At 45.0% G+C, this 21679-nt stretch overlaps 1 protein-coding gene across 1 annotated transcript; it reads left to right on the top strand.

Annotated features, from left to right (window-relative positions):
* The first annotated feature begins 2610 nt into the window (after positions 1–2610).
* On the top strand, positions 2611–10690 carry LOC123186763 (disease resistance protein RGA2-like). Its single transcript, XM_044598468.1, has 4 exons — positions 2611–3014; positions 4007–5191; positions 8074–9966; positions 10258–10690. The coding sequence occupies exons 1-4, from the start codon at positions 2727–2729 to the stop codon at positions 10267–10269; spliced, it is 3378 nt and encodes a 1125-aa protein (XP_044454403.1). The 5' UTR covers positions 2611–2726; the 3' UTR covers positions 10270–10690.
* The last annotated feature ends 10989 nt before the right edge of the window (positions 10691–21679 follow it).

Below are 21679 nucleotides of genomic sequence, written 5' to 3'. Positions count from 1 at the left end.
AGTCATGGTCAAAAGAGGCGTCAACATTGATTTTCACAAAGTCTCTAGGAGGACATTGCCAACCCCTTTTTTCATGGAGTACCTAACCTAGTCTTGTACCAATAGCAGAGAGTATGTTTAGTGGTTAATTAATTTGGGCCCGTTGTAAATTAGTCTTGTACCTAACGCATCCAATGCACCTAACCAAATAAAAAACTGGAGTACAAACCAACCACTAAGCATTGCACCTATAGCATATCAAACCAAGATCCAGAATCACCTTATTATAAGTTATCAAATACGAGTATATTGTCCAATTTACTACAAGACAAAGCATAGCTCACACGAATCAAGCCAAAGAAATCGTTAGGAATATTCCTAGCTACCATCAACACGTAGAGCACTGTATTAGCCCTCAAATAAATGTGAGAACAAATATCGTGTATGGTAGATGCGAATTATTGGAGTTCTTGGAGATGCAACGACTTGGACCAGGGCTTCGTCTACGGTAGTTGTTTGGCCCAAGTCTTGAATCTGGCCTCTAGTAGGTGAGGCCAAACATATTGTCGCTGGTAGGTGGGGTCAGCTGACATGAAAGATATTATGAAAGGAAACTTCTTGGCATCATCTGTGCCCTCATCAAATTGTGAGTGTTTTTTTTTACGAGAAAAACTTTCAATCTATTCATCTTCAATCATGATAGTACAACGAACACTAGAAATAATAAAAATTACATCTAGATTTGTAAACCACTTAGCGCCGACTACAAGCACTCAAGCGAGCCGAAGGCGCGCCGCCGTCATCGCCCGTCCATCGCCGGAGCTGGGCAAATCTTGTTGTTGTGAGTGTTGTTGATCAAGCAATCTCCAGAAGAGTCATTTAGGGTGAACTATCTTATTCGTGTTGTTGATCAAGCCATAACTTCACTTACCATTAGATTTGAACAATATTAGGAGTACGAAAAGACATTTGGTGTCTTGTTTACTTTAGATAGGTTGCGATCAATTGATGAAAAGAGCTTGATGACTGCTTGCATTAATCTTGAAGAGGCGCTTAAGAGTGGAGAGCATACATATATTGATGGAGCTGAATTGTGTTGCGAGCTAATTTTTATCCAGGATTCACTTCAAAAATCTATGGGCCCTCTTGATATTCTGAATTATTTGAAGAAGCTCTCCTTAATCTGTCCTAATGTTGTTATTGCTTACAGAATTTTGTTGCCCATTCTCGTGACAGCTGCATGTGCGAAAAGGAGATTTCCTAAACTCAAGTTGTTGAAGTCCTACTTGTGTTCTACTATGACACAAGAAAGACTCACTGGGTTGGAAACAATAGCACTTGAAAATGATGTCCTGGGGAAGATTAAGTATGACGGGAGGCGGGCACCCGCGTGACGCGAGGAGGCGGCGCGGGGTTGGCGTCGACGGCCGGTGCAGCCGGCTCAGGGCCTGGTGCGACGGGAGGGAGGATGAAGGGTGCGTCGGCGTCCCCGAAGGAGCGAGTGCGGTGGAGTGGACGTCGGAAGCTCATGCCGGAAGCGTGGAGAGGAACGAGCGACGTCTGATACCAAGTTAGACATGCAAACTGTGTATATATTCATTCATCATAAACATAGTGTTTAAATACACGCGGGAGATACATCCGATGAGATTAGTTACAACAGTATCGCGAGAGGAGGAAGGGATCACTACGTGGATGTGTCGTGGGTGCGCATGCACGCGTGGGCGCCATGCCTCCGAGGCCCAGTGGCAGATGTGTCCGTCTTCCAACAGATATGATTGAAGATTTCATTTCAAGAAATACTAGACGAATGCTGACTTTCGGTATAACATGAGGTTAGCTTATTGTTTTAGTATCCCTTTACTATTTTTTAGCTTTCGTATTTGATATATAGCTAAATATTATACAAAATAAATCCGATTGAAATTGTGTAATAAAATGAGAGTATGCCTGAGCTATATTAATTTTTCTGTTAGATGACTGTTTTTGAAGTTTTGGGCTCAATTTTGATTTTCGTCCTGGGGCCTCGAATTTCTGGAGACTGGTCTGGGGAAGCGTCCCAAGATTGATCGCGCGATCACGGCAGCTGCTGAGACCCTGAAGCTCTGGCCCTACCGTGCCAAACAGGATGACAAAGAGGGGCTCATCTCCTGGAGCCCTTTCCTCTCCGCTGTTAATCTGTAATAACTCTCCTCCTGTAACCTATCTTCCTCGACCTTGCGAAAGGTGGTGCGAAGCTGTAACCCTGTTCTGTTTTCACCTCTTTTTTTCTCTTTTGCCTCATCCAGTACCTAACCTAGTCTTGTACCAATAGCAGAGAGTTTGTTTAGTGGTTAATTAATTTAGGCCCCGTCGTAAGTTAGTCTTGTACCTGACGCATCCAATGCACCTAACCAAATTAAAAACTGGAGTAGAAACCAACCACTAAGCATTGCACCTATAGCATCAAACCAAGATCCAGAATCACCCGCCTTATTATAAGTTATCAAATACGGAGTATGTATATTGTCCAATTTACTACAAGACAAAGCATAGCTCACAGGAATCACGCCAAAGGAATCGTTAGGAATATGCCTAGCTAGGGGGAGCTGCCATGACAGATATTATGGAAGGAAACTTGTTGGCAATTGCTGTGACGATAAGATCCAGTCGAGCACGCCACCAGAAAGGTCGTATCCCCATTCCCCCCACCCACCCCTCTTCTGCGCATCCCACACATTGACGAGAGAGAAGCTCGAGCAGGAGCCATGGCGGGCATCGGGGCCATGATTGCCGCTGCACTTTTGAAGGAGGTGGTGCAGCAGATTGGTTCGCTGGTGGGAGGTCAGATTAGGCTGCAGAAGAACTTCCACAAGGACCTGAAGGAGATGAAGGCTACCCTCGAGTCCATTGAGGCGCTCCTCAAGGACGCTGAGGACGCCAACACCAACAATTCCATGCGTTTGTGGCTCAGTCGTCTTAAAGACGCGATGTATGGCATCGCCGACATGATTGATGATTTTGAAGCAGGAACTGAGGCTGAGTCAACATGCAAGGTAACTCTGAACCATGCTTGTTCTTTTTTCTTTTTCCTTTTTTTTTGCGAAAAGCGCTGTATTAAGCTTTAATGTAAACAGAGTACAAGCAGTGGAACAATAAGAATCCTCCCAAAAAAAAAAAATAGGCCCTCCGAGCTGTCTTCCTCCTCATCTCAACCTCATCCGGCTGGACAAGCCCCGCATGCCGCAGTCGTTGTCCGTATAGGCCACCATGGACAATACCCTCTAGGTTGCTCATCAGACCGGAGTCCGCCGACCAGCAAAAGAGGAGAGCCGGGCTCTGTCCTCTGGCTTCCACAACTGAGCAGCGTCCTCTGGCTTTCCACCTCCGTCACACCCTCATCTCCTCCCAAGCAAGGAGGCCACGACCAATTATTTGGGTTGCCGTCGCCATAATAATTTGATCTTAACATTATTTTTGTCCGAAATTTAGTTGTCGCTTTTCAAATATACATGTGGTTATAGCAAATATGAAGTTATGCGCTTAATGTTTCACCCTAACCGATTTTCTTTAAGCCGGAAACATATCTAATACAACAAGACATATATAGGAAATAATCATTTGAGCCTTCAAGTTTGATGGTGGTACTTGTCGACCTTGAATTCCAGGCACTTTTAATCCTTGCCATTTTAGATTCAATGCCTTTTTGGCACACCAAGAAAATGACGAATCCAAAATAGAAGATTTGCCGGTGCTAGAGAAAAAGATGCATACTTTGACCAAGTTGTATTTTCATTTCTAAGTATTTTAGTGAATACAAATTTTAAATAGACGAATCTGAACTCATCTACATTTTAACAAAAAATACCAGTCAACCGTAAAGTCTAAAATTAGTGACCGGCATGAGAATGTTCAAAATCAAATCTGGAATTTATATGGTAGGCAAGTCAGAAAAATGCATCAAACTTTCTGGTTAAAAATAGACTTTTTCCTGATATCACCTACCATTTCGCCAGTGACTAACAATTATGCTGACATTCTCTTGCAGCTCTCCATCAAGAAACATCTAGCAGGTATGATGCCTTGTTTCACAATCGGGCCCAAGTTCACAATGGCTAACAAGATGAAGACGATGAGAGAGGAACTGCAGGGGATCACAGATCAATACCAGAAATTCATGTTAGTGCCGGGCACTAATGCCAATGAACCGAATCTGATACAAATGCGTGAAACATCATCAACCATTGAGGCATCAGTCATTGGGAGGAGCGAAGAGGAAAATAAAATATGGGTTTCTTTATCTGAAAGCATAATAGAAGAGCTCATTGTCCTTGCTATACACGGCATTGGAGGCCTTGGCAAGACGACCTTGGCGAAAATGATTTACAATAATAAAACAAAATTTGAAGACTATGTCCGGGTATGGATTTATGTGTCCGAGACATTTGATTTGAACAAAATTGGCAATTCTTTAATAAGTCAACTGTCAGAGAATGAGAGTCTGTACACTGAAAAGCATATGATACACAGATCACTTGCAAAGGTACTCACCAATAAGAAGATTCTTATTATTCTAGATGATCTGTGGGCGGAGGATGATTCCCAATTGGATAGTCTGATTGCGATGCTTAAGGCTGGAACGGGTAGCAAGGTGGTTGTTATAGCAACCACACGCAATGAGGAGATTGCAAGGAAAATTTCGGCCATTCATAGTCAAACAAAAAAATTGACCATTCCCCCACATGAGCTAGCATCACTGACGGATGAGATGTGCTGGACTATAATTAAGGAAAAAAGTGGGTTTGAATCTAGAGATGACAAAGAACATTTGAAGCATATAGGGGAAGCCATTGCAGCGAAGTGTGGAGGTGTGGCTTTAGCAGCTCAATCAATTGGACCCATTTTGGAAACTATGACCTATAATCAGTGGAAGAAAGTGAGAGACAGTGATATCTGGAAAGAATCTGCTTCTTCTTCAGATCCAAAAGATAAAGCTGCAACACTGGTGCTTGCATCCTTAAGGTTAAGCTATACTTTTATGCCTCCATATTTGAAGCTCTGCTTTTCCTATTGGGCAATCTTTCCAAAAGGATGCAAGATATCTAAAGGTGATCTAATTCACCAGTGGATTTCTCTTTCTTTTATTGGGGCAACACCAACATTCACCGCTTGGGAGCTCGGCGAGATGTACATTACTCAGCTTTCGAAGCTTTCCTTCCTTGAACATTCGAAGGTAATTGTGTGGGAATTCATACGACGCTTGTTTATATGGTGCACCTGTTTATCCAATATTTTGGAGGTTAATGCGTTTTACAACATACTCAACTTATCCACGTAACTTGTTAGAAAATTTCAGTTGCTCATGCACACACCCCGACACACCCCATATAAGCATATACCCACACATAAAAGCGCAGTGGAGGTCATCCCTGATTATTTTTTTGCAAGAAAACTTTTGATCTATTCATCAACTGTCAAGATAGTGCAAAGAACACTAGAAATAAAATTTACATGCAGGTCCGTAGACCACCTAGCAATGACTACAAGCACTGGAGCGAGCCGAAGGCGCGCCGCCGTCATCGCCCGTCCCTCGTCGGAGCAGGGAAAACATTGTTGTAGTATACAGTCGGGAAGTTGTCGTGCTAAGGCCCATAGTACCAACACACTAGAATAGCAACTGCTGCCGATGAAGAGAAGCGTAGATCGGAAAGATCCAACCTGCAGACACACAGACATTGACAAAAGAAGACCGGATACAGTCGGATCCACCGAAGACAAACACCGACCGGATCCCTTGAGATTGGTCGGAGACTAACATCCACATGCCTTCCAACGACGCTTGAAATATCACAGGGACGGGGGCTAGGTGGGGAGGACCTTATTCCATCTTCAAGAAGCCGCCACCACCTCGTATTCTTGAGCATGGCACAAACCCTAACAAAACTCAGAAAAGCACCTAAAACAGAGCCTCCCCGCCAGCAAGGGCCGGGATCCACCGCGCGTCCATTGTCCAAGGACCATAGGAGATGAGGCGGACCGGCAGCGGCACCGGCGAGAGGCAAGGAAACCCTAGATGAGAGTACAAAAGAAAAAAGAATCTTATAGATGTAATGGCTGGAGGGGAAAAAGTAATGTCCAACTTTGGTGCATTATTAAATCTTATATGAGAGTCATATTTTAAGTTCTGGTGCATGAAAGGGCAAGCTAAACTTTGCTATAAGTCTCCGTCCTCCTCCCGGCGGGACCACCGTTGATCTGCCCCATCTCTGATGACCTTTGGGCCATGGAGGTGTGGAGGATCTTGGCCCCCCGCTGGCGGGAGGGATTCCGTTCTCGTTTTTCTTAGGTTCAACGTCTTGATTGGGGCTGTGTGGCGGTGGCGATGTCTCGGACACAGATTCTGAGATGGTGCAAATAGCGTCGGAGGAGGACGTGTGGAGGCGTGTCTCCGCCGGATCTCGCGGGATTCGGTCGGTGCTCTTCTTCGGTTGATCTATTTGGATTCAGTTTGTGTTCGTCTTCGTTCATGTGGTTATAGGTTTGATCTTTCCGATCTACAACTATATTCATCGGCGATGGTTGCTGCTCTGGTGCGCTGGTCCTTTGAGGCCTTAGCACGATGATTTTTCGACTGTCTACTACAATAATGCCCGGCTCCGGTGAGGAAGGGGCGTTGACGGCGGCGCACCTTCGACTCACTCCGGTGCTTGTAGTTGTCGCTAGGTGATCCATGGATATGGTTGTAATTTTTATTACCACTAATGTTCTCTGTACTGCCATGACTTCTCTTGCAAAATGAAAAACTTCGCTATTTTGCATAATGGGCTGCGCTGCATTTGTGCTTACCTCAACAAGCATCATTGATTAGCACAATAAGTTTGTATAGACTAAATAAAAAAGTACATAGACGTATTTATTTAACCATGCACAGCTATCACTTGAGATGCACGCAACACATAGTATTATTTTCTACTCTCAAGCGCAAAAATAATGCTCAAAGATGGACTTTTATACAGACGGCATTTTATCTTCCGTCCTTTCTATAAGGGCAATCAAATCGAGCCCGTCTCTCCCGTCGCTCCCAGAGTGACAAGAGGGAAAAACCTAGCCGCTGCCGGGTCCTTCCCTTCTCCGCCCTCCTCCTCCCTCGCCGATGCCAGAGGGCGCGACCGGGCGATGCCCGGCCGCGGCGGTGGCAGCGGCGAGGATCCATTGTCCTCTCGTGTGGTGGGCTCGGCGCAGGCCAGGGTTGCTGGGCCGGAGTGCGGCGCTGGCAGCGTTCGCCGGAGCAAGACTGCGACACCTGCATGGCGGGTGCGGGTCGGGCGACGTTGGGTGGTGCGTACTCCGGGGATCAACGGTGGCAGCTTTGCGGCGGCCAGATTTGACCAGCGGGCGGCGACTGGCCGGCTACATCATGGCTGGGGCAAAGACGGCGATCTCCCTACTCGACATGGCCTGATGGCGATGCGGCGGCGGATGCCGGGGCGGCGGCGTCAGGCGGCGGATCTGGTGGTGGCCTTCTCGTCATAGTGATGGGAGGTCTAGCGCGGCTGGCTGCACGCGAGGGATTCAGGACCCTAGTGCCCGGATCTGACGGTCGTGGCGGCCGTTGCCGTTGTATGGGCGACGATAGCGGCTAGCGCGTGTCCTTGCTAAAGGTGGGGGTTGAAGCTGAGCTTGGGCGATGGGAATCCGGAGTTCAATCTTGTGTTGGACTCGTTATCATCGGCGCACGTGTAACGATTTCTTCTTGAAGGTATAGCCTAGGAGTCTTGTGTATTTTTTGTATTGATGTCGTCTTGTAACATAGGGTTAATGGCTATCAGGTGGAGTTACTGTCGCGAGGCATGTCGGGTTTTATTTTCGCTTTATTTCTGGGGTGATGTTATTCAGCTGCTGGATTTTGCATTTTTAATAATATATGGTTGCATGCATTGTCCTGACGTAGATGTCGGGGATTATCCTTTTTTTCAAAATAAAAATCAAATAGATTGAACCACACAATTGCGTAGCTTAATTTTGTCCAGTATGCTACCTGTCGCAGCTAAATTTGTTGGTGCATCAAATGCTTGAAATATAGAAATCTAACATTGCCAATGGCTTTTGTTTCAGATTGTCCGCTATGGCCGTGTCGATGTTACAGCGTTCACCATGCACGACTTGGTGCATGATCTAGCAAGGTCGGTGATGGACGACGAAACTCTTCTCACTGGCAATGATGGCAACAGTGGGGGAAACCGCTTCCACTATGCACTGCTCAGTGATTGTAGCAAGCTATTGGAGTGGCGGAGGATTAGGGCACTCCGTTTTATGGGCTCGGCTAAAATTCGACTTGATGATGCTGCATTTGCCTCTGCTAAATCCCTGCGTGTCTTGGACTTGAGCGAGTGCTTGATTTATGAATTGGCAGATTCTATTGGCCGATTAAAGCAGTTGCGGTATCTTAGTGCTCCAAGAGTATTCAATATTCCGGATAGTATCACTAGGCTGTCAAAACTACTTTATCTCAGTCTTCGAGATTCTTATCTATCTGCACTGCCAGAGTCAATCGGAGAAATGGAGTGTCTGATGTATCTTGATTTGTCAGGCTGTACGAGAATCAGAGAACTGCCAGAATCATTCAGGAATCTAGAAAAATTGGTGCATCTTGATTTGTCAGAATGCTTTGCTTTGAAAAATATATCAAAGTTTATGTGGAGCTTCACGGACCTGCAATATCTGAACTTATCACGTTGTTATTGTATTGGATCGCTACCAGAATCTCTTGATGGCCTTACTAGTCTACAATACTTAAATCTAAGTCACTGCTTTGGAAAAGGTGAAAATCTGATGGACCGTATCAGTGCCCTTTCCAATCTGGAGCATTTGGACTTGTCTTTTAATGCTGGTATTACTTCTCTACCCGAAAGTTTTTGTAACCTGAAAAATCTGCACACACTGGACCTCTCGTACTGCCAAGAGATTCGGAAGATACCAGAAAGTATAGGTAGAATTGATAGTTTGAAGACCCTATATTTAATGGGCGTCGATGGTCTTGTTGAAGAACCTGTACCTCATCCTAGTACCAGTTTCGTATCATTACCAACTTTTCAGGTGCGCATTGGAGATGGTGAATCGAGCAGCAATCTTATCTGCTTAAAGGACACGAATCCTGGGTTGCTGTTTATAGTTGGGCTTGAAAATGTGAAGTCTGCAGAAGAGGCTCAGAATATAAAGTTGATGGAAAAAAACAATCTCAAAGCATTATGGTTGTCGTGGAGTGAAGGTGCTGAGAGGTTTGTGGATGATAAAGTGTTGTTGGAGAAACTAGTGCCACCCAAAAGTTTAAGCAACTTGGTGATAACGGGTTATAATGGCGTCAGCTTGCCAACATGGGTCGGCCAACAGAGTTCAGTGACACTAACCTGTATGGAACATCTAGAAGAGTTGAGTGCGTCGTACTCCAGTGGCAGGTCTTCTAGGTTGAGCATAAATTATTGCCCCAAGTTGAGGATGGGGCCACTTCTTCCTAGAGCAGGTTGCAGGTTGGAGATAAGAAGGAGTGATAATGTGCTGTCATCATGGGGAGAGTGTACAACATCAAGCACCGGTGCTTCCTCCTCCTCTGCTTCTCCAGTATTAACTCCTACAGATACTCTGATAGTTGAATACAGTGAGCTGCCCATGCAGCAGTGGAGACTGCTTCGCCACCTCTCTGTCCTCGATCATTTAGAGATCACGACTTGTCCTGATCTGACCGTCTCCCCTGACATCATCCCACATATTTCCTCTGTTAAGCGTCTGGTGATAAACAGCTGCAACATCTCATCATTGCCGCATTGGTTCATGGACTTAACCGATCTCGAGCACCTTCGTATCAGTGGCTGTGAAGGCATCAGGTCTTTGCCGGAGGGCATACAACAACTCACCAAGCTCCAAATACTTCAGATTGGCGGATGCCATTATTTGAAGAAGTGGAGCGAATCCGAGGAAAGCAAGATGAAGCTGGCTCACATAAAAAATAAGGTACTTGTCTTGTCCGGCCACACTATCTTGTGTATTGATCTTATTTTTTTGTGCCTACTCCTTTTCCTTTTCCCAATATTAGTATAGAAATACATTATGTTTCTATTTCTCTCACAAAATTGAAAGCATGTGCTTCATATGATATATTCCTTGCATGAAAAAATGCCTATATTAATGTTTGTAATGCGGTCTTGGTGTGTTGTGCTGTTGGGGTCACCCTAGTCGGCACCCTTCAAGTGCTTTGAGATCCGCACTTTATAACGTAAAAGGCTCTACTTCTCTCATTTACAGGATTTTTACTGAAGCAAGCACACAGAGAACTTTCTACCTAGGCTTGGACCGAAGTGGGAACTTCGCCCACATGCACAAAAATTTCCAACGCACAAGTACAGAGAGTCGCCTAAAGATCGTCCAGTGATGCAGGGCGTTTACATTGAAGTCACCGTAATCAAAGAAGCAGTTTTAACCATCAGTATCTATATTGACCTATGACTAGTTTTCTCTACACAAGGCTTTATTTTATTTTTCTTAATTAAAAATGTGCTATGTGGTGAATTATCTTCCAATTCACTAGCAAATGTGTATTTGTAATGAAGGCAAACTATAGTTCAGCCTATATAAAGTAAAGTTCAGCATAGGAACTTTTCTTTCGACTTGGCTGTTTCTTCCTACACATAATAAACTTGTGTTGCAATACTTTAAGGTTACTGGATTCAGAGTCCAATATCTTTTTCTTAGTTTCTTTTCCTCTTCTCTGTACTTTTGGTTACTTCAGTGTAACTGATTCACTCTTCTAATCGCAATGAAAGCAGCTCTGTCTGCATTTCGTCAAAAAAGAAAAACAACACTTTAAGGTGTACACCCAACTATAAACTAACCATGCCCATGTAAAGATGTTAAACTTGCACATCAGAGTGTTAAAGTTGAAAACCGAAACGCATGTGCCAAGGATACCATGTTTCTCTCACACAAATAGAAGATATATTGGAGAAGAAGGTTTCGATCTGGGTAGCAAAGGGAAAGGAGAAGACTAATATATCCAGGGAGAACTATCGACAGCCATGCAGTAACTGAAACAAAATAATTGTGAAAGGGCAACCAATCAGAAATAACAGTGATAATCCGTACATGACGTACCTTCTGTCCACGTGTAACAAGCCTCATTGCAACTTGTGCTGCTGTAAACACAGCAGCAAGAACATCAGCTGCTCTTCCAGTAACCGGGCATGTGTATGAGCCGCCACAGCAATAAAACCATCAGTATAACAATCCATATCTCTGTAAAATGAGAGCAGAATCCTCAAGGCTCATGGAAAAACAAAAGGATAAACACATGGTAGAAAAGGCTAAAGCAAGACAATACATTTTGACCATATCATATTCTTGTAGGACTGCATAATCAGTGGCAGGGCGGACAATATGACTAGTGTTGTTCACAGATAAGCATGTCAGGAAAGCAATGCCCCTTCCATTCTTCTTCTTCAGGAAGAAGTTATGGAAGCAATAAGGAAGATGTTATGGAAGGAAAAACTGAATGCGTTACATACACCCCAATTATAAATGATGAGATGTTAAAGATGGGCACATGCCAAGCTCACGCGGTGGCTGCGTACGAAGCGAACAGCTCAAGCCCCGACGCACCGGACCTTTGGACGAGCACCTCGAGGGAACCCGCTCAACAGCTCTCAGAACGGAATACACTGGGCACTGCATAGGCGGAGCAAAGCTTGAAACGGAAGAAGGGAACTCGGTGTGAGGCCATGCAATACCTGCTGAGTCGACGGAGACGCATCACCCGCTGCCACCGAGGTCGAACAGGTGGCGTGCACCTCCGCAGCAGCGACGCCAGAGGCATGGATGACAACCAATGGTAGCTCTATCACTGTTGAGCTGAAGCGGCGGAGAGAAGAGGGGTGGTGGAAGAGGGGAGCGGGAGGCAGGGGAAGCGGACATGCCGAGGACTAGGGACTAGGGATGAGGAAGGAGGATGCTGTTTTCTATCTATGTGCCCCTGCTACGCTCTTCACTTTGGCTTTCTTCAAGACAGAGCCCGTGTGCGTGAGGTGCATCACCGCTCTCAGTAAACTTGGCCTGATATGCGCTGTGGAGACGCCTAAAAATTATCCAGCAATCCTGAACGTTTACATCGAATTAGCCGCAATCAAATAGCATTTCCAGCACTGCAGGGCTCCTCAGAAGTACAGCCGTGCTTGTCTACCGATTGCCCACACGCTGCTGGCCTGATGCATCATGACCTACGACTGGGTTTCTCTCTTTTCTTCATCGAAAGCATGCTATTTTGTGACTCATCTTCCATTTCACTAGCAAATCCATACTTGGTAGTGAAGGCAAACTATAGTTGGACCAACCTATACAAAATAAAGTTCAGCATGTGAGCTATGTTTCCTTCGACTTGCTGTTGTTTTCCTACACCTAATAAAATATGGTTAAATTTAAGGTTTAATCACAACTATATATGCACCAACCATGCCCCTGCAAAGATGTTAAACTTGCACACAGAAAAAAAAAAGAGGCTAAGCTCGTGATTCCACCATATGGATGCTTGAACCTTGAATGTGCAGGATGCAGAGAAGTACAGCAAGAGCACTGATTTCCTAAAGGGTTAAGCTCGTGATTCCACCACATGGACAAGCTACGGTTTTCCTTGTTATGGACCGCTACGTATTTGAGAGAACCATGAATTTCGTTAGTTTACAGGTGGGCACTGTGCAACCAGGACTACTTACAGGTTGGCACTGTGTAACCATGTTGCCAGAAGCCGGACCACTTACACCTCGAGGGCACTGGTCCGCGGCTCCCAGAACCGAAGGTGCCGGGCGTGGCGGAGGCGTAGCAGACCCCGAATCGGAAGAAGGTCAATGGGCGCAAGCGCAACAGCTGCTGCGTTCACGAAGGAACAGCATCCGGTGCCAGCGAGGTTGGAGAAGTGTTGGAAATATGAGCAAATTACTACGAGATTTAATCTGAATAAATAAAAAATAGATCATTACAACAATAGCAGAGATTAAATTAATCATGCGAACTAGCATAGTAGATGAATAGATCACATCTAGGGCACATACTAGAAACATGAATTCTACCACGATCTCGAACAACAAGGATAGAATAACATACGGTGTAGCGGGTGCAGCACTGCCAGCGTTGACGTTGTCGCCCATGTCGTCGAAGATGAGGTTGCCGAGGTTGGGGAAGAAGTCGACGTTGCCAGTAGTCGCGCGAGTGCGCTCTCCAAAAATCTGATCGCCCCTCTCCCGTACAGGATCACGAGAGGCGGGGTTCCGGAGGCCTGTTGTCCCTTCTCCCGGTGCACGCCGAAAGGAGGGATGGAGAAGACTTGCTTGGCGGCGCAATGATTTGGAACGATGGTGAGAAACCATACGAAGCGGCCGCGGCTAGGGTAGACGTCTGCCTGACTATATAGTGCGGGCCGGATAGATCATGGGAGTAAACCCCACGTTCGAGTCGTCACGATCCAAAAGAATCGAAAACGGTTCAGTAATTAACGCGTCCCTTAATTATTAATTAATGACTCATTAATTTTACCATGCAGCAAAAAATATAGACAACGTGCATAGCTCTGTCCTCGGCTCGGCTCAATCCCGCAACCCGCAACCCGCGACACGTCGTGACGAGGCGTGGCGAGGCGAGCAAGGAGGAGGAGCGTGCGTGTAGGTCTTCTCTTCTCATGCTCGTACAAGTGATAGAAGAGCTCACCTTATAAAGAGGTGCAACTCTCTCTGAACTTATGAGGTGGGACTAAACTTTAGCCTCACTCACTCCACTCACATGTGTGCATGAATGGGCCAAGAGAATTTCAGAATTTTAATTGGGCTTTGGACCAAAGGCCTACTAGCAAAATTCCAACAATCCCCACAAAGTCTCATTGGCACATCTCATCATTTAGTTCCAATATATACCGGTGCTTAGTGGAGACTGTGAAGTTGAATTTCCACTTAAAAATTTATGCTACACTAGATCACAACTTAAATAATGGACTATGTCTTGAACTACAAGTTTTTTGTGAAACTAGTTTCATACAAATTCTTTACCGATATTGGGCTGCCGCAAGGCTTCCCTGCGGATGGAGCGTACACGTCATACTCCAGGGCCTTTCATGAATTTATTAGAGAACACCCAATTCTCACAGACTGCGATGTTAACAGTCGAATTCATATAGGCGTGTTCCTCAGAAGATGTTCTGCAGGACAACATCTCTGCTTACCCAAATAAGCCACTTGGAACACATTGAAATAAGTATCAACCTGCCATGCAGATCAGGAGAGTATTGCATCTTCATGGAGTGGGATAGGTAATATAGAGATACTTTCCTCCCAGCTGACCAACAGCTTGTCTCCCACTTCTACTTCACGGGATCTTCGATCACATAGAATGGGTTACCACTATGGACAACTCATGCGGTTGGTTTCAGACCCATCTCCATCGATGCATTATCTATCACATTACGTGATAGACCCTTTGTGAAGGGATTTGCCAAATTTTTCGACGTTTGGATATAATCCAACGTAATAACTCCGGAGTTCCTCATTTTTCTGACAGATTTCAGTCTCCTCTTCACATGCCTTGAGGACTTCATATTGTCCTTAGAACTGTTTATCTTGACGATCACAGTTTAATTATCACAGTTCATCAGGATAGGGGTTAATGGTTTTTCAACCATCGGTAAGTCCATCAAGAGCTCACGAAGCCACTCTGCTTCGACAGTGGCAGTGTCTAATGCTGTGAGTTCTGCTTCCATAGTTGACCTCGTTAAGATGGTCTGCTTGCAAAACTTCCAGGAAACAGCGCCACCACCAAGTGTAAAAACATAACCACTTGTGCATTAATCTCATCAGCATCAGATATCCAGTTTGAGTCACTATAACCCTCCAGTACCCTTAGATACCCGGTGTAGTGAATCCCATAGCTCACGGTGCCTTTCAAATAGCGCAATACTCTCTCAAGAGCATGCCAATGATCATCTCCCGGTTTTGACACAAACCGACTCAGCTTGCTAACAGCAAACGAGATGTCAGGCCTCGTGGCACTCGCCAAATACATAAGCGAGCCAATAATCTGAGAATACCTCAGTTGATCTCTAGCAATCCGTTGATTCTTTCGAAGCAACACACTAGCATCATATGGAGTTGGAGAAGGTGTGCAGTCGCTATACCCAAAATGACTCAAGACCTTTTCCACATAGTGAAAATGAAGCAGTGTGATCCCATCATTCTCATCTCTCAACAGCTTGATGTTTAAGATAACATCGGCTACTCCTAAATCCTTTATCTCAAAACAGCAAGATAAGAAATCCTTAACCTCCTTGATTAAATAAAATTTGGTTCCAGAGATCAATATGTCGTTGACATACAGACAAAGAATAACTCCTTCGCCCCCACCATAGCGATAGTACACACACTTGTCACCATCGTTTACTACAAAGCCGGCAGCAGTTAATGTTCTTTCGAACTTCTCATGCCACTCCTTAGGAGCTTGTTTAAGGCCATATAAAGACTTTAATAACTTGCACACCTTTTCTTCCTGACCAGGTACTACAAAACTATCTGGCTGGTCCATGTAAATTTTCTCCTTCAACTCTCCATTGAGGAAAGCCGTCTTGACGTCCATTTGATGAATGAGAAGACCATGAGAGGCAGCCAGTGATAGTAGCAACCGAATTATGGTCAGTCTAGCCACGGGTGAGTAAGTATCAAAGAAGTCTTTACCTTCTTTCTGGGTATAACCCTTAGCCACAAGGCGTGCCTTGTACTTTTAAATCGTACCATCAGGTCTAAGCTTCTTCTTGAACACCCACTTACATCCTACAGGTTTGCACCCATAAGGACGGTCAGTGATCTCCCAGGTACCGTTAGCTAAAATGGAATCCATCTCGCTACGTACAGCTTCCTTCCAGTAGTCAGCATCAGGAGATGCATAGGCTTCTGAAATAGTCCTGGGTGTGTCATCCACGAGGTATACAATGAAATCATCACCAAAGGACTTTGCGGTCCTCTCTCTCTTACTCCTCACAGGAGTTCTATTGTCACCCTCAACAAGATTCTCAACGTGTTCCATCACAATGGTGGGTTCAGGAATTACAGTGAATTCCTCACTAGATGGAGTAGGTATCTCCTGATTTGATGAACTCGACATATCCTTCATAGAAAATATGTCCTCAAAAAAAGTTGCATCATTCGACTCCATAATCGTACCAACATGCATGTCAGATACCTCAGATTTTATTATCAAAAATCTATAGCCGATGCTATGAAAAGCATAGCCCAGAAGAACCCCAAGTATTGACTTTCGCCAAACAACCACAAGTTTTTGGTCCAAGCTTGCGCTTCTTGGGAATTGGTATGTTGACTTTCGCCAAACAACCCCAAGTATGTAGGTAAGAGAGTTTCAATCTTTTCCTTTCCCATTCATCAAATGGAGTCATGGTCTTATGCTTTGTGGGAACTCGGTTTAGGACATGACACGCAGTCATTAGCGCCTCCCCCCACCATTCCTTAGATAGACCCGAAGTGTCTAACATGGTGTTAACCATATCAGTTAGAGTCCAGTTTTTTCTTTCGGCTACCCCATTTCACTGGGGTGAGTAGGGAGGCGTCCTCTCATGGGTTATACCATGTTCTGCACAAAACAGATCAAATTCATTGGAAAAATACTCTCCATCACGATCGGACCTAAGCCGTTTAATTTTCCGATCAAGTTGGTTCTCTGCCTCAGCTTTATAGTTTTTGAAGAAAGTCAAAGCCTCATCTTTTGATTTCAAAGGATACACATAACGATATCTAGTGGAGTCATCAATCAACGTCATGAAGTATCTCTTTCCACCTTTTGTCAACACGCCATTCATCTCACAAAGATCAGAATGTATAAGCTCTAGTGGCGCCAAGTCTCTTGCCTCTGCAGTCTTATGGGACTTGTGAGGTTGCTTAGCTTGCACACATACTTGGCACTTAGAGCCTTTGACAGTAGAGATTTTCGGAATTAAATTCATATTGGCTAGCCGCGTCATGTAACCAAAGTTAATGTGACAAAGTCGTGAATGCCAAATATCAGACTCATTGTTGTGGCAAACATTATTAATAACTTTAGTGCAAATATCTGACAAAGACAGGCGAAACAAGCCTCCGCTCTCATAGCCTTTTCAACAAATTGTCCATACTTAGAAATTACAACTTTATTGGATTCGAAAACCAACTTAAAACCATCTTGACATAAACGGGAACTGCTAACAAGATTTTATTGATGGACGACACATGATGAACGTTCTTCAGACGCACGGTCTTCCCCGAAGTAAACTTCAGATCGATCGTACCAACACCTCGAACGATGGCATGTGACCCGTTCCCCATCAGCAAGGGTGAAGTCCCTGTTGCCTGGTAAGAACAAAACATGAAGGCATCAACACAAACATGTACATTGGCACCGGTATCAATTAACCAATCAGGAGATTGGAATACTGAAAGGATGGTAGGAAAAATACTGTACCCTGATTCCTTCATATCAGTATCACCGATGACAACATTAGCAGACTTGCCGCTCTTCTCATGTTCACGCTCTTCAAAGCGGTAAGGACACTTCGGAGCCTACTGATTAGGATCACCGCAGACATGGCAAAGTCCCTTCCCCTTCTTACAACAGGGCGCTCATCAGTCATCTTGTAGTCATAGAATTGCTCCATGACGTACAACTCGCTGCCGGCGTCCGAGGCAACTTGGCCTCGAGCGCAGCCCACATGTCCTCGCCGTTGTCAAACGACATATACGAATCCACAATGGAGTCATCAAGAACACTCAGAAGAGCGCCTTTGAAGAGGGTATTGATCTTCTCAAAAGCTTCCAGCTGTGCTGGATTAAGATCGCCCTCAGGCTTGCCCTTGGTGGCGTCATAGCAGCCCATGGTCTGAAACTAGTAGACTGCTCTCATGCGCCACCTCTTATATTGCGCCCCCTTAAAGGCAGGCGGCTTCATATGCACAGCAAAATCACTCAGAGTAAATTGCCTATAATCAAGTTTTTGGATTGTTGCAAATATGAGCAAATTACTACGAGATTTAATCCGAATAAATAGGAAATAGATCATGACAGCAATAGCAGAGATTAAACTAATCATGCGAACTAGCATAGTAGATGAACAGATCACATCTAGGTTCTACCACGATCTCGAACAAGAAGGATAGAATAACATACGGTGCAGCGGGTGCAGCACCGCCAGCGTTGACGTCGTCGCCCATGTCGTCGAGGATGAGGTTGCCGAGGTTGGGGAAGAAGTCGTCGCTGCCAGCAGTCGCGCGAGTGCGTACCCCAAAAACCTGATCGCCCCTCTCCCGTACAGGATCACGAGAGGCGGGGTTCCGGAGGCCTGCTGTCCCTTCTCCCGGTGCACCCCGAAAGGACGGATGGAGAAGACTTGCTTGGCGGCGCAATGATCTGGAACGGTGGTGAGAAACCATACGAAGCGGCCGTGGCTAGGGTAGACGTCTCCCTGACTATATAGTGCGGGCCGGGTAGGTCGTGGGAGTAAACAACGTGCATAGCTTTGTCTTTGGCTCGGCTCAATCCCGCAACGCACGGCGCGTCGTGACGAGGCGTGGCGAGGCGAGCGAGGAGGAGGAACGCGCGTGTAGGTCTTCTCTTCTCATGCTCATATAAGTGGTAGAAGAGCTGACCTTATAAAGAGATGCAGCTCTCTCTCAACTTATGAGATGGGACTAAACTTTAGCCTCATTCATTTCATTCACATATGTACATGAATGAACCAAGAGAATTTCAGAATTTTAATTAGGCTTTGGGCCAAAGGCCTACTAGCAAAATTCCAACAAGAAGCACGGACCAGCGGTCGAACAGGTGGCGTGCACCTCCGCAGCAGAGGCGCAGATCGGAGGCGGGGCGGGGCGAGCGGAGTAGCATTTGGCGGCACGAGGGAGAACGGCCCTGCGGAGGACAGCCGACGGCAGCTTATCAGTGTTGAGCGTAAGCGGCGGAGAGTGAAGCCATGACGGACGCTGCTGTCATGCCGAGGAAGGAGGGAGTAGGAAGGAGGACGCTGCTGCCCAGCAACGGCTGCCAGCGGCCCCGGATAGCCGGAGGTCTGGTCAGATGCAGCGAGCCATCCTGGTGGCGGATAACAACTGCGAGTCCCATGCACCGTGCAGATCCGTGGGGAGGACGGGAGAGGAGGGGGCAGGGGGAGTAGGAACGAGGAACCTTCGGCCGGGGAGGCCAGCAGCGGCGGCGGTCTGCTCAGACGAGGCGAGCCATCCAGCTCCAGCTCGACGGAATCAATGGTGTGGCAGTGACACCATGTCCCGACTCACAGAGACATTGTGCCTTCTTTTTTTTATCATCAACATTGTACTCCATTTTCTTATCATCAAATGCTGGCCAATTATTTATTTTCATGCTCGATGTTTCGTGGAAGCCAAAACTCGGAGTTGCATCAGTACACCGCCCATGAATTCAAAATTCAAAATTTACTACAATATACTCCCTCCGTATCTAAAAACCTCTTATATTTTGATACAAAGGGAGTAGTATAGAATATAGATCATTAGTACATCGGCAAAATTCAAATTTAGAGAAAATACATACCGTAACAAGGTACCATCAATGGATACTATACGGTCTGTATTCTGTAAGTCTCCTCTTAAATATAATAACTAGATCTTAACGACTTAACCACAAGAGGTGCCAATCTTCTCACTCACAACAAAAATGTCAGGTATATCCATACAAAAATGCCAGTTTATCATTCTACCCTTATAATACACATAGAATTAAACTAAGAGTACTAGATAAAAAAAGATTTTACATTTTTTGAGAGGGTGCCAAGGCACCCACGGAACCCCCATTGGATCCGCCACTGATGTCTGCTTCTATGTTTACTGTTTCCACGTGTGCTTCTAGTTTTAAGAAGGGTCACCATACCTATTGCTGTCGTATGCTGCCAACTGGCAAGAATAATAAAGTGGTTTGGACTTTGGACCACCGCACGCATGGGTAAGCTCACGGAGGTTCATTGTTACATGAATCAATCATGCATGAATAACTGAGTAACAACAATTTAGGCCCTCTTTGATTCGTATGATTCTCAAAACGCAAGAATAGAAAAAAAAAACAAAGGATTGAAGTAGCATGTCCACTTGAATCCCTTAGGATTAATACATAGTGTTTGATGTCACAGAAAAAACAAAGCAAATGAAAAAAAAGGTTGGAGTGGATGCTAGATTTCCAATGAAATCTAGTACACATGATTCCATAGGAAAAAGATCCTATATGACTCAATCCAACCAATGTAGGAAAAGATCCGAAGAATTCTAACCCTTTAAAAATCCTATGAAATTCCTTTGAACCAAAGGATCCCTTACAAAGGCTCCATTGCAGCTAAAATGTCCAGGATGTTGGAGACAAGTGCAATAAGAGCGCCTCTTGATCTAATATTTAGGCACACATGCTAAGATACATATTTTCATTTTGTGGCACCTTACTTATCACTGGTTTTTGCAGATATAATGATGTGTAAAAACTATGGTCACTGCAGCACTTCTAGAAGAAAAATAATTGTTTTACAATGGGCGTGCCTTTTTGGGCCTTGCCCAATTCCCAGGCCATTTACGACTTCCGATGGACGCCTATCAGGCTGCAACCTGCTTGAAGAATCGAGTATTTTATTCTCAATCAAAAAAGAAAAGAATAATTAAGTCACAAAATCGTGCTAGGTGTTACGTCATGGTCGATCAACATATCCACACGTGCAACAACTTCCAGCAGTTGTGCGAATCAACCTGTGGTTGAGTTGGTTAGGTGGACAGTGGTATCCCCAACCCATCAGGGTTCAAATTCTGGTGCTCGCATTATTCCTGGATTTATTTCAGGATTTCCGGCGATGCGCTTTCAGTGGGAGGAGACGTTCCCGTCGACGATGAAGCGCCTACGGTGACTTCGTAAATCTCAAGATAATATGCCGGCTGTCTCTCGGATGTGCTCATAAGGGTAGGGTGTGCGTGCGTGCGTTTATAGGGGTGAGTGTATGCGCGTGTATATGAGCGCTTGTGTCTGTACTAATGCTCAAAAAAAACTTTCAACAGTTGTTACGTCTTAACTCCTTTTTTGTTATTCCTGCAGGCAGTTGATACAACTTGCTCTATGCATCAATGCTTCACTCCGAGGGCCATCGGACTTTAGAGGATATATCAGTTAGAGGGCCCATCCATGTGCACATATAAGAATTCTGCGACATGGTTGAATGATCAGTACTCTCGCTGTTTCAAAATAAATGTCGCTGATTTAGTACAATTTTATAAAAAGTACTAAACAATAACTGCTTGAATAATTGAGTCAAACAGTTGGTAGGTAAAATAGTGTCATGGTCAACATACATCGTACAACTACCTCCAGTGATGGCTACATCTTGACTCGTCTTTTGCTCTACATGCAGTTACTTTAGCTTAGCTACAATTTTTGAGGCAAGAGATCGTAGAACAATTGGTCTACGGTATATTTTCAATAAATCAAAGTGTATATATATATATATATATATATATATATATATATATATATATATATATATGTGTGTGTGTGTGTGTGTGGTAGTGCTAATCTAAGCCCGAGCGTAGAATCGCTAATCGTGCGTTCCGGCCAGGCTAGGTGGACCATACATCCGCACGCGCCGCTGCGAAATTAAC

Source organism: Triticum aestivum, chromosome 2A, assembly GCF_018294505.1.
Source record: "Triticum aestivum cultivar Chinese Spring chromosome 2A, IWGSC CS RefSeq v2.1, whole genome shotgun sequence".
NCBI classification, from domain to species: Eukaryota; Viridiplantae; Streptophyta; class Magnoliopsida; order Poales; family Poaceae; genus Triticum; species Triticum aestivum.
Note: the sequence above shows the minus strand (reverse complement) of the source record. Positions and strands in the feature narration are given on the sequence as shown.

Bases quoted from the DNA above. Each gene is read 5' to 3' on its own strand.
- LOC123186763 (XM_044598468.1), top strand. From the start codon at position 2,727: ATGGCGGGCATCGGGGCCATGATTGCCGCTGCACTTTTGAAGGAGGTG. The intron at 3,015-4,006 runs GTAACTCTGAAC...ATTCTCTTGCAG, and splicing joins AGGCTGAGTCAACATGCAAG to CTCTCCATCAAGAAACATCT. The intron at 5,192-8,073 runs GTAATTGTGTGG...CTTTTGTTTCAG, and splicing joins CCTTCCTTGAACATTCGAAG to ATTGTCCGCTATGGCCGTGT.